General features: G+C 39.9%; 1 protein-coding gene across 46 annotated transcripts in view; it reads right to left on the minus strand.

The window, feature by feature from the left end:
• ABI3BP (ABI family member 3 binding protein) overlaps window positions 1-14,310 on the minus strand; it is a 238,437-nt gene that overhangs the window by 170,053 nt on the left and 54,074 nt on the right. For 45 of the 46 annotated variants that reach the window (XM_070508663.1, XM_070508662.1, XM_070508659.1 and 42 more), the window contains exon 2: window positions 1,659-1,838. In XM_070508663.1, the coding sequence (XP_070364764.1) occupies window positions 1,659-1,838 (180 nt within the window). Of the gene's footprint in view, window positions 1-1,658; window positions 1,839-9,197; window positions 9,256-14,310 lie in introns of those variants that run through there. The other variant, XM_070508627.1, reaches the window with a different exon arrangement.

Raw genomic sequence — 14,310 nt, forward strand, 5'->3', positions numbered from 1 at the left:
CCAAAAGATGAGATAAGAGTTTTAAAAATGCTACTTGGAACAGCCTTCCAGAAGAAGTGTAGGGATCTTTGTCCCTAGAGGTCTTTAAGGTACACAGCAATGTATGTATTTTACCTATCTTGGATCGCCGATGACAAGGGCCTTGATCAAACCATCTCTCAGGGCCTCTCCAGCCTGAATATGCTACACAGACTTGAGTGTGGTCAGTTCAGTGCCATGAATGCTCCTTGCCCGTCTACTCGGTGGAGATCATTGTGCTATGAATCACAAAGTAGGGGGCACAAAGCCTGACCTAAAGGAGTTCACAGTCTAATAGCGAATGAGGTAAACAGCCATATTCAAGCTGGACGAAGAAAAGAACGACAAGGGATGGACAAGTGACGTATGGATTAAAACCCACTACATACATAAAAATCACTGCATTCTTATCGATCATAAAACAAACAATATCATTGGTCACTGGAGATTACCAGGGCACCAACTCACTAAAATGAGAACTTGTCCTGTCTTTCCTAAGTCACTATATAGGGAAATTTAAAAAGTAAATAAGAGGAAATTCTTTATTGTAGAATTTCAGCTAAAAAACGCAGCAGGAATGATAGAATTAGAGTCTATCTAGAATATGTCTAGAATGCAAAACTGCCATTTTACAAGCCCTGTATAAAATAATTGATCTGGGCAATGATCACTGATAGATGCTAACACCATTAAGTAAAAATTTGATGGTGAATTTTATAACGGAGGGCTCAGGCTGAAGCCACCTACACACACCCAACAGTCTCACCATCACAAATTGCGACATCAGCCATCATGCACCTCTTTTGTGAGTTGTTAGGAAACACACAGTGCTACCTATAAAGTATTTTTTCCCAAAAAAACCTGAATCCAAATCTAATGCAGTTACAGGATCAACCATCAGCAGTTCATGGACAGGCCCCTTAGCGATAATCTTACCAGTGGAGCAAACGATAAATCTCATCTTAAACTGTTCAGAAAGCCTTTAAAAGCATTTGTAATAGATGACCCCTTTTAAAAAAATGCTATCCTTTAAAAAGGTTTTATTTGCAAATAACCTTTCTGGACAAGGCTTGAAGGTGCCCACATCCTCAAATTACATTTCAATGTGATTGAAAACATTTTCAAAGGAATGTAAAATTTTATAATACATACAAAAACTTCAATCCTTTTGTCAGAAAGACTCTAAAATTTTATGAGTATAATACATTTTCTTTCCTTTTTAAAGGTGGCTTCTCATGGAGAGACACCAAGAAAGCTATAGATGACATTTTCCACCAGGAGAAAGTAAAGACACAGCGAGAAGGAAAATTAATACACAGAAACAAGCTATGTTACAGAGATTTAAACAGGCGTTTTAGCTTATTTTTTCACTATGCAATTTAAGTTACGTGATGAGGGTTGCAGGTATAATGGCAATGAAGTTGATTTTTTCTGCAGTACATGCAAAGTATGGATTACGTATTTTTTTGATGTGAAGAACTGTGCTATGGGTTACAACAATCACGAAGATGATTGTCATTCTGGCGTTCTGTCCTGCTGAGGATGTAGAAGAAATGGTGCTTGGCTTCAAGATTCCCAACTCATGTAACACCAATTACCTGTTACCTCTTCTTCCCCCGCCCGAGACCCAAGCATCTTACCCACTACGGCCTCAGTGTGTCTCCCTTCCGCGGGAAGAGGGAAGTACTGGTTTGGTGACAAGTTGCTGCCATAACCCAGGAGGAAGCCTTCCAGTTTTACGTTAGGATTTGGACGCAGGAACTTCAAGAAGATGGAGTCACTTGTGGTATTGATGTGGACTTTCAGGTTTGGCTTTTTACCTAAAGGTGGAAATGAAAAAACAGATGGCTGTTACTTCACTCTTTAGCAGAGCAGGACAAGTCTGGCACAAAGGTTGGTTGCTAGAGGCGTTGTTACTGGAGAGCATGCTACCCACTTAGCTACTCAACATCACAACACAGCCACCCAAACAGCTAAAATACAGCTAAGTTTGAGATCAAAGATAGCAGACTTCATAACATATATATAGTCTAGAATATCAAGTACAGTTTTAGGGTTTAATATATGCTAGTTTATTATTAAGCAGCTGGATGGGATTTGAAGCTCCTTTGGCTGGCCACAATTGGTCAGAACCTTCATTTTATACATACCATCTGGGAATGGTGAAAGGGTCTGACATTTCCTACTGGTAATTTGAACAACTGTCCTTTGAAACCCACAGCCTCTTCCATACTGCTCTCCAGCTGCACCCCCAGGACTTAGTGGTTAATAGAGTTGGAAAGGGAGGAGAGTGGAGGGTTTTGGCTGAGGGGTAACTGAGATGGTAGAACTGGGAATGCTGACAGAGGAGAAGGGTTGAGGAGGAAGATGATTAGTTCCATTTGGAACTTGCTGGGCCAGAGAGACAGCTACGTGGAGGTGCCCAATGGTAAGTTGAATATTCAGTGTGATGCCCAGAAATGGGGTACAGATCCATCTGGGGGTCATTAGTTTGTAAATGATCATTGCATGAACTTTTCCAGGGGGACTGTGCAGAGTGAGGAGAGAAATCCTAATTAAATTTTCAAGGCTTTTTTTTTTAAACTATGCAGGCAACAGGGCAGATAATCACACTAACAAAGGGCCTTGACCAAGCAGTGAGCTAACAACATTGTCTTTTGTCTTCAGAGCCAAAATGAGCTGAGTTCAAACCCCAGCTCTGCTACATATTAGTGTGGCCTCTGGCTACTCACTGACTGTGTTTGAGCTTTGTCTCCTGATTTGTAAATTATGGATAATGGATAACAATGTTTACTTCGACAGGTTGCTTACAAAGATTAGTGCAAATGACACCCCCTTATTGCTGGCACATGGTAATTGCTCAGTGATTGGTTGGTTACTTAATCAGGTCCCTCCGTAACACTTTAGCCACAATTCACAAATCCAAAAAAGGTTCACAAGGTTCTTGTAAGTTCACACTAAACTAATTTGGTAAGAAAATCTGATCTTAACTGCTATGAGGCCACTTAGCCTTTCTTTTTGTCCAAGCCAGTTTTTCTCCTCTTAGTTCTCTGCCTAGATTAACACAAGAGCTACCCCACCTGCTCAATAGAATAGAACAAAGATAAATCAAGCATATGTCCTGCTATTTTAGAAGGTTATCTGTTCTCACAATATTTCATCTCATTGAATAGTCAGAGTGTTTATTCACGACTCTAATTGTAGGAGTATTAATGTGTTAAATTAAGGAGTGCTGATCAAGATCCTTCAGAAGAGGTTACTTAATACACACTCTAGGCATCCTAGTACATTTCTAAAATCCAAAGATTTTCTGAATTTTAAAACATTTCTGGCCCCAAGCGTTCTAGATAAGAGATTGTGGACCTCAATTATTTTCTTTCCTTATTCCACAGGGATTTCATATTTTTCAACTATTTTACCTATTGGGATGACTGAATTTACTAATTCACATTCTATTTCTCACTAATCAAGGACGTATGTATACACTAGTCAATACCTCTGAACAGCATGGGCCTCCCAAAGTCATCACATTAAATTTGTACTCTCCCAGGCAAAATCAGCCCGGACCGCCTCAGTGCTCCTACATAAAAGCGTTCCATTAGGCTTTCAAAAGAATAAAAACAGTCCCTTCTCGGACACCAGGTTGTGGGAACCACTCGTTTACCTCAGCAGCCAATACTGCTATTCCTGGGGATGTGCATAGTACATCATAATTCTCAAGAATTTGAAGAAATTTTTATGAACTTGATTCTCAGATTTCTAGTCCTATGCTTGTGGCGAAATTGAAACCCAGAGACGCTGGGTGGCTTATCCAAAGTCCGAGGGAGACTCATGCAGCCCAGCTCACCTCGTCCGGTGCTCTCAGAGCACAAACAGCTAAAGTGAAGGCAGCCACTCCTCTGTCACTCTGTAAATTAAGTACAGGGTCAAACTGGGTCTCAGTAGGCTGGATCTTCTGCTCTCGTTTTTACTGAGAGCTTTGTCGTTACCTAATAGAGTAAGGAGTGGCCGACACCCAGGCCATAACGCTCAAGTTGATGCTAACTGCTGATGTTTTGTCCTTACTTCATTAGATTTTGAGGAGGTGATTTATACTTCATCTATAACACAGAATTTGTCCAAGCCAACTTTTCCCTTCCTAGTTCCGTGCCTAGATTAACCCTAGGGTTACCTCACCCTGCTCAATAGAATAGAACAAAGATAAATCAAGCACATATTCCACTATCTTAGAAGGTTATCTGTTCTCACAATAAATCAAAACACAGCGGGCCTGTTTCCAACACCTTGCTGGGGAGAAGACATTAAGGAACCTTTGTGAGCTTGGGCTGCACGCATGTTTGACTAAGAGCCGAGAGTCACAGCATTATCACCTTAGGCCTTTGCTCATAGATTTTGTCCTGATGTGTCACATTATTCCTCCATCACGTGGAAAGGATGGCTACATCAAGTGAGAAAAGGGAAGCCTGTAAACAATTACTGACCAACAAAAGCGGAAGTGAGATCACTTCCTCTGCATGAGAATTTTTATGATTCTAGTTTTTCCCCCTTTTGCTAATAATTTATGTCAACAAATACATTAACATCATGTAACTTTTCAAATGAATTGGCATTTAGCTGCCCTACTTTCTCCAAAATTCCAATTTATACTGCTCTCTAGAGGTTAACTTTAAAAAGTCCTAAAAAAAGAAATGTACACAAACAAATCTTACCTCAAAACAGCATCACAAACTTAATACTATCATTACAGTTTCTTATTTGTAGCTAGAGACTCAAATCCCTTCATTATCTGGCCACACATTCCTTTTCTCATTGTTTCTCAATACGTCTCATTTCCTTTTGGCCAGTGTCATCTTCTCACGCTCAGTAAGGGACACTAGGCCCTGACCCTACTCTTATGCTCATGTTGTCACCTGTATGGATCCCCTCTAGCGTTGATTTGCCTTCTCTACACCCCTCTTTGCTCACTCAATTATTACCCCATTGACTGTTTCAGTGCTCAGCAAAAAGGTTAAGCAATTTTTGCCCTTTCAGTCTGAATAAGTTTGTCAAGTGGACTTTCAAATGAATGTTTGGACTAGTATTCAATTTTATACTCTTGGACAATTTCCCCAGTATTTTAGGGTATATCTCTGCACATCCTATAATAACTTTTAATCTTTGATGAACTTGTCTTCACTCTGAGTCATTCTGGTTTAATGATTTGGAACACTGGTCACATCGTGCCAGTTATCTTTCAGCAGTTAGGGTGAAGACCTCTCATGAATGATGTAAAGTAGAGAACAGAAAAATAATGCAGCACAATACAAGCTAACTGGGAAAACATTTATAAGTAAAATGGCATATAAGTCACCGAGAAAGCCCACGAGTACAGAGAAAAAAGAGTACTGGAAGAGCATTTTATTGTATCTTCTGTGAGAAATGAAGCATATGCCGCTCAAGAGTGAGAGAAAATAGTGTGAACATTTCGGGAAAACCACACTAGTACAGCTGAGAAAAGATTGCATAATGACAAAGTGGAACCTCAGATCCATTTGCAACACCCTGGGGTACCTCTAAACATTTCAAAGGGTGTTTTTAAATTCTAAAAATTAAAAAAAAATATTTTCAAAACAAAATTAGAATTAATCCCCTTTTAAATTTTAAAAGTAAATCCATGCCCTGTAGCGTTAAAAACAGTGAAGAAGGTAGTGAGGTTAGGAAATCAGACAAAAGGTTGAGCACTCTAAGTTCATAGAGCTCTCTGGATCAACCAGAGGTCGCCATTGCTGTAGGCACAGGTGCTGAGCAAACAAAGCTAAAGTTGATCCCAGGATTCTGAGTGGCTGTGGTCAGTTTCAATAAAGCTCTGCAAAGAAACTTAGCCCAGCAGCATGGTACTTAGTTAAACCAGCTAAATCACCACAGACATCCAGTCACGGATCTGAGAACGAGTTACCGTCATAACCACTGAGTAGGAGGAATTCTTTCACGTCTAACCTCTCTCAAGGTTATCTTACACTTTCCAAAATATTTCAGAATGTGGTCTAAAGTATGGTATGAAGTTGGTCACGTTGATTAAATTACTTCAGGAGAAACACTGAAAAATACTAAAGCTCTCTTCTAAAAGTAAAAAATATCTCAGCATAGCAGCAATGATTAGCTTATATGCTCTCAATGTTATAAGACACTAAGAAATTGGAAATATTCTAAATAGCAAGTTTGAGAATAAACCAGATCAGCATTAATTTCCATAAGAAATTAAGTGAAAAAATAGCCATCATACTGATGTCAATAAAATAACGGCTCAATTGTTTCAGGATTGAAAGAATAAACCCCATAGTATGTTCCTCTTTTTGCACACATTCCATTTATACTGCCAACCAGTCTTCCAGAAATGGAAGACTCTCCCTCTGGTGAAGGTCATTCAAGCACCTTACCATTATGGCCCTGGTAAAAGCAGTTTGAGTAGTGCCTAATATTATTATTCACCATTCAAGAAATGGTACATGTTTAAAATCCACAAATCCTTTCCAGACATTATTATGCTCCAAAACCTGACAATTCTAAGTTTCAAATGTATTCTATATTCTTGTTAAACAGTGGATTGCAAGTGGGAAACATTCCAATGCTGTTATGGTCACAGCAGCTTATTAAGGTGCTGTCAGGATGCCACATCTCAAGTTTACGAATTAAGCAGTTACTATCTGACAACACATTCAAAAGATTCCAGAAAGTCATAGTCGATGGCATAGATTATGTTTAATTGAACTGTAATGCTAAGTTACACAAACCATCGGTCCACCATAGGACCTGGCAGTAATTTAACATTTAATTCTTACGGAGTCAAAAAGGATCACGTAACAGAGGCATGGTGCTCAAAGGACTCTCCGTGTCCTGGGACCATGATCCAAAGAAGGCGGTAGAAGGAAAAAGAAATCCATGTGGGATTTCATTAATTTTCCTGTGACAGCCACAGGGTGAGGGGAGTGGCCACAGGCAATCAGACAAGTATCTTCAGTTGTTTCTGATCCTTAACTAGAAATGTGCAGTCTGCAGTCTTTAGCCTGGCTTTTTCTTACCCATGACAGCAAAGCAATAACCTAAAGACAGGGATACGACTGGAAATTTTCCATAGCAAAAAGAAATGGCAGTTTCAGTTAAATATTTTAAGGAGGATGAAGATTAAATGTTGCTATTAATTAAATAATATTAGACATCATAAAAACTACTTGCTGTAATGGCAAGATCCTCGAATAACCTTCCACTAGCGGTCTGTGCAAGGTGGTTGTGGAGGTAAAGAAAGTGGTGGCCCATTCTGCAGTGACGTGGTGGCGTGCCAGACAATGCACAGAGGAGGAATTAAATTGCTTTGGTGGCGGTAGTGGTGTTATAGAATTATAATTAAACGCACTCACAGAATAACTACTCCAAATCCTGTTTAAATTTCAAGTTAGTATATTTCAACTATCAATCCCATATATCTCATCGTATCCTGGCTCTCTGGATCTCCAGATTGGAATTCTTTCTCAAAACCTCACAGATTCTCTCTCACTCTCTTCCCAACTCTTTGGGAATGGAGTTCCCAAAAAACATTCTGAGAGCTTGCAGAGAGCTCAGCAAACATGTGGCAGCTCTACCACGTGTCGTTTAGAAACAAGGATGTCGCTGACCCTCGCGGTGTGCCACAGTGAAAGTCATGCATTGCAAAACGCTAAATGGCAGCCTTCAACCCATCTTTTATTTATGGCTCTATACAGCAGCCACATTCCCAAAGACCATGCAAAATAATTGCTGCTGTGAATATGGGCGATTTGATACGGGTACCCAACTTGAAAGTCTCTAACCCCTTCCCACAGGCCTCGAGCTGCTCCTGCCCACCCTGCCCTCTCCTTCATGCTTTGATTGCTCCTTGCCTGCCTTCTGATCCTGCTGACACTGGTCATGAGGGACACGGCGGGTGGGGCGCCTGGCCGTGGTAAGGAGGATAGCGGCTCAGCTGTAAACACTTTGGACATTGTGCTCCCTAATTTACAAATGAAATTACTTCACCAAATATGCACAACTCAGACGATGACCAGGGCTCTAAAGAGGAACAAGGGAGGAGAGATTCTGGGCGTCAGGAAATGGTGAATTAAGGCACACAGCTTTAGAGGAGAACGGAAAGCATCCCTACTTGTGTTTTTTTTTAACACAAATCTGAAAACATTAAGAAAAAGATCCTGATTAAAATAAGATCTATATAAAGATTTTTATAAATTTAAAGAAAAATGGCATTTAAAAAAGTACAGGAAAAAAATTTGGTAAAATTCCCATAAACCGCATGCCAGAGTCAGGGAGTGGGGGCCTTTGAAGAACCTCAGAACTCGACTTTACTCCCGTGTGATCAAGGTTAGTGAGAAGCTCCAAGTACAGCGTCCACAAGCTCTGTTCTGGCACATGTGGGACAGCACGTGCCGGCTCCGGGGCCTCGCACTGAGTCCATCGGCTGGAGGACGTGTTCCTGCAGGCAGCAGGTGCTCAGCGTCCAAAAGTCCCAGCTCACCTAGAGAGCACCCCTCATTAAGCTACACCCAAACAATTTCCACAGAGCTATAGCCCCCAGAAGTCAACTAGTTAACTTTTTATTAGGACGTTATGGTCACCACATACCTAGGGGATGTTTGCTATTGAATTTTGCCATTTTGCCAAAAACCTGAGGGGGTGGCATAGTGGTTAAGTCTGGTGTGCTCCGCTATGGCAGCCTGGGTTCATGGATTTGGATCCTGGGCACAGACCTATACCATTTCAGCCTTGCTGTGGCAGCATGCCACATACAAAATAGAAGTTTGGCACAGATGTTAGCTCAGGGCTAATCTTCCTCAAGCCAAAAAAAAGAGGAAGATTGGCAACAGATGTTAGCTCAGAGTGAATCTTCCTCACCAAAAAAAAAAACAATCTGAAGGGGAAAATGTTTTTTCCTAATGGGGCACTTTATGTCTGTTTTCCAAGCTGTCTCTATAAGTGACTTCCATGTCAGCTAGAGCAACCACAGTTTCCACCTTGGTCAGAATTCCCAGTGACTTGATTCCTCAGCCAATACTTCACTGTCTTGTGACTTTGGAAGACCGACTGAGACAGACTGAACCTGCCAATGTTGACATTTCAGCACCGCTTGGCAAGGCTAAAAGTTTCACCAAAGGAGCAGTAACTTCATTACTTACTTTGCAACCCAAGCAGCAGGCAGCCAGGAAAATTACTTTTCATAGACTGCCTTCTGAGTCAACAGCCTGTCATTCTTCAGGAAAAGTCTCATCCTGAGACATACACAGTTGTCACTTGCACACACTCCTTTGATCCAATTCTCTTAAAATTGCCCTTTAAAGTCTGGAGCATGTTGGAGAGGGGTAACCGTATGCAATCAACAACCATAGGTTTGCTGTAGCAATAGAAGGAAAGGGGGGCAGAGATGTGGTTAACTTCAAACAAGAACAAAATCTCTATTTGCTTTGGGGAATATGTATTTTTACTCATCTGCTTTTCATTTTATCCATCCATTCACTGTTAGGTACTAAGCATTAGTGATACTAATTCAAACATGATCTACCTGATCACAAAGAGGTGAGTAAGCCAAGTATCTCAGTGCGGCATGATTAGCACAATTAGTACAACACGGCTCTGGGAGAGGCGCTCTCAGTCTGACGGGAGAGGTGCACGGAAAGGAGGTACCAAGAAAGTGTGTGGTTTTGTTAAACTAGTCGCAAGAGTGGTTTTATTCCACGAGAATATGCCACCTGCAGGTAGGGCAGTGGATCTCAAGGCCTATTTTGTAATACTTTTTCTGTCTTGCTTTAGAAAATGGTGTATTCTTGGTAATTATTATTATTTTTTAATATATGTAAAGCAAAACAAGAACTTGCACAGCCTAAGGGATTTAACAAAACTCATTTTCCTTCCTTTTGTTCTTTTTCTGCTTGATTTTCATGAAAATCCAGGAGTTCACTTGCCTGCATTCTCTTGCAATTTAAAGTGAGTGATGGCAATGGGCGCTCCTGGTGGAAGCTGGGAGAGGCTCCACGCAGGTTTGGTAGAGAGGGGCCCCCAATTTCAGCATCAGGATCACCAGGAACTGGTGCAAGTTCTCAGGCCCCACTCTGGACCTCCGAGTCAGACACTCTGGGGTGGGGGCAGCAATCTGTGTTTAACCAGCAGTTTGGGAAATTCTGATGCATACTCAAGTGTGGGAACCATTAGTGCATCAAAAACAAAACTAATGGGCCCAGAGTCTTTTGGAAGAGATTTACAGGTATGCAATACCATATGGAGATAAAAGGACCTCACCCACAACTGTGTTAAATTTCCTATCATGAGAATTTTACATATATTTTGGTCTGCGAACAAACTCTGAATTAGGGTTTTCTAGAATTATGATTTCTGGAGACACATAAGATAAAATGTTTTAAAATGTTTGGATAATTTCTCTGACTTGTAGCATTAGTTGTGTGTCTAAATCTAACCAATCTATTTAGAGACTTAGAAGTAAGACAAGTTAACATTTTATTATAGGAAAATTCCACACATGCGGAAAAGTTGAAAGAATTGTGCAGTGCACGTCCGTAGAGTCACCACCAAGAGTCAGGGATTAAGATCATACTATACTTGTTCTGTCATGTCTTTATCCGTCTCTCTCCCTCTGCCCACCCATCAATCCATCTTATTTTTAAATGAATTTCAAAGTAAGTTGCATTTCAGCATTCTTCCCTCCTAAACACTTCAGCATGCATATCATTAGAGTTTAATATGTATTTATATTTTTCTTTTGAGACAATATTTACATATAATGAACAACATAAATTCTAAGTATACATTGCTGATTTTTTCCAAATGCCATGTATCTACATAACCCAAACCTCTATCAGGATTTAGAATATGCCCTTCAAGCTGGAAAGGTCCCCAGGCCCCTTCTCAGTCCATTGCCACCCTGTCCTCCCAGAAACAGCTGCCGTTCTGATTTTACTGCTCTAGGTTAGTCTTGGCTGTTCTGGACTTCAATTAAATAGAACCGCACACTGTGCACTCTTTCATAAGGCTTCTCGCACTCGACAGAACTTTGGAGGTTGATCAGTTTTGCTGCAGGCATCAGGTCTCAAAAAACAGAAAAGCTGTTATTCTGATTAATATCACTCTATTGGGTCAATATTCCAAAAGGACCAATACTCCTTTTTCTTTTATTCTCTCAGTAATTCTAATTTGGGCACATAGTAAATTCCACTGACCAAGTAGAAGTCAAATTTAATCAAAGTGCTTCTTTAGAGCACAAAGCAGAAAATGCACAACTTCCACCAGCGCTGTAAGGAATCCTGCACATTCAAGACTAAATATCTCCGTTGTGAAAATGTTGCCCCGGGGAGCAGCTTAGAAATCCTCCTGGTAAAAATGAAAATTTCGTTATCCTATTAAAAAAACTGTCAAACAGTAAGAAAACTTTCTTAAATAAATCTGGCGTTTATTTACTTATTTATTGTGCGAAGTCTCACAAATAAAAACATGAGATGGAGCTGCAACAGATGGTTTCATTCGTCATCACTCTTTGGATATTTGGAATCTTCATGAATTGTTTGTGCTTTGTTCAGTTAATAAATACCCAGTGCTGATGGTATACAGCTGCTTAATTTGTGATTTCACAGCATCAAAAGCCTGCCATGGGCTAGAGAAAATGACTCTGCCATCATGAGCATGGGATCAAGTGGCCTCCTGTCCAAGGTGGAGTGGGCCCCGAGCAGGACATCCCACTTTAATACGTCGTAGAAGAAACAGAGAGGGTTCTGCCATCAGCTTTGCCTTTCTCTGTCTTTGACTGAGGTCACCTGTCCTCTGTAAGGCTCATTTTTCTCCTTTGTAGAATAAACAGAGACTCCCAAATCTGTTCTCACTATCATATTCAAGGACACATCTTATACCCCATCTAGAGAAATACTATCTTCCTATTAAAATGCAGGAAAAGAAATCAGAAAATGAATTTGTTTATAGAAACCCTATCCTAATCATTTCCAGATAATATTTATTTTTTGCAGGACTCCAAAATTATACCCCAAATATGAAAAAGAACAAATATTTTTAGAGGCATATGGAAAGCATATGTGACTGTCGTATATAATTTTTAACAGCTTTCATGAGATATAATCACACACTGCAAAATTCACCCATTGTAACTGAACACTTCAATAATTTTTAGCCTGCTTCTGGACTTCACTAAATCTACCCCATTCCAGTTCAAGAGTATTTCCATTGCTCTGAAACATCCCCCATACCCATTTGTAGTCATTCCTCCTCCACCTCCTAGGTTCAGGCAACCACCGGTCTGCTGTCTGCTCTTCTGGTAATTTAATACAAATGGACTCAGCAACAGAGTCTTTTGTGTCTGGCTTCTTTCACTTAGCATCACGTTCATGAGATTCGTCCATCCATGTTCTAGCATGGGTTAATTCTTTTTGATTGCCGGATAGCATTTCTTTTCAGGGATCACATTTTGTTTATCCATTTCCCCAGCTGGTGGGTTTTTGCTTCGTTTCCTGTTATTATTAATAATGCTACAAGTCTTCGTGTGGACATATATTTTTATTTTTCTTGGGTAAATATGTAGGTGTAAAATAGCTGGGTAATATGGTGACTTTATCTTTAACTTTTTAGGAAACTACCTAACTTTCCCATTTTTATATTAGTTTTTAAGATTATGAATATCACTCTTGCTTGAGAACAACACCAAATTGTGAACATCCAGAAAATGAGCTATGTGGTTTTATCATGACCACTAAATGTATGTTACATAACAAAATTAATGATTTTAAACCCTTGGATTTGTTGTCTTTAGTCATTAGTAAGGACAAGACCACTTATCTTGTTACAATAATTATTTTAAAATATAGTAATTCTAATTTATCCAGAATGCAAGAAATAAGCTTCCTGCCAAATAGTACAATGATCATTGACAGTCTTAGCAATGACTATGATGCAGGATAAATTACTGAGTTGTCTTCTCAATCTCCAGTCATTTCAGTTTTAACAATACTTTAGCCTATACTAATTAAGTGAATATTTGTTCACCAGAGAATTTAGCCACTTCTGGAGAGATCAATTTTATTGTTATTTATACCTAAAATTAAAGTGAAATTTGATATAAACTTTGACTTTGTGAACCAAATGCCTTAGTCGGGGTCTTCTGACTATGTAAATAACTAGCTATCTAGAGTTACTGGAATTTATTGCTATTTTGATAATATTTGTCAATTTCTTTTTCAATGAATTAAAATTCAAACAGAATTAAAACATTACGAATACCTAAAATGTTTTTGAATATTAATAAAATGTTGACATTTCTGATGATGCACATATCTCAAATGTAAATATCTCACTATCAACTTCTCTGATGGTTTCTGATTAATGTCCCATTTGAACTTTCCTAGGTGAGGAAAAGAAGGCCAAAATGGCTTGGTACCATTGCCTGCTGGTCTGACATTACTAAAATCTCCCAGCCTTCATGGTGGACGTGACTCAAGCTTAAGACGAGTTACTTAGAATTTTATAACATTTATCAAACCTTAGCAAAATCTAACTGAATGAATTATTTGGGGGAGAAAGTCTTCTTCACTTAAAATTGCAGAAATAAGAAGGAAGGCTTCCTCATAACTCTTCTTTATGTGACAAAGTTGGTTTCTTTTTTCCTGTTCTTGTACTTAGAATTTAGGAGCTGTCATAAATTGTCCCCACTCCCTTCCAAATTCTAAACTAGGAAATGAAGAAATAAGATTTCCCCTTGAGTATTCCAAGTACTATTCATGGGAAATCGTCCCCTAGACACTGAAAATGTGAATAATTCAATTCCCACTGGTCACACCATTCCACAGAGTGGGATGAATCAATTTAAGTTGTAAGGGAAGCAGAGGGAAGAGAGGCCAGGAGATGTAAGCAAGGACCACAGTAACTTGACACTGAGAAAGTAAACTGTTAGGAAATGGAAGCTATGAGGCTGAGAAACAAGATAAAGAATATAGGACAAGGCAGCTTATTGGCAGCAGGAAATAGATGCACAGAAAATGAGAGTGAAGATCCAAGGTCCCATTGCGGAGGTGCCAGAACTTCCAGAGCTCCACAGCTGCTGTGACCTGAGGAGGTGACGAGTCTACAGGATGGGTGAGAGTTAGCCAGCCAGGGAGTCAGGGTGCATATGGCGTGAGGACAGAGGGCAGGAACAGCATTCTCAGGCAGCTGGAAGAGTGTGAGCAGAGGCACTGAGGGAAGGAGTGACTGGTTCCATTGAGAGACCCTAAAGAAGGTCAG

This window comes from Equus asinus, chromosome 5, assembly GCF_041296235.1.
Source record: "Equus asinus isolate D_3611 breed Donkey chromosome 5, EquAss-T2T_v2, whole genome shotgun sequence".
In the NCBI taxonomy this organism is placed as follows: Eukaryota; Metazoa; Chordata; class Mammalia; order Perissodactyla; family Equidae; genus Equus; species Equus asinus.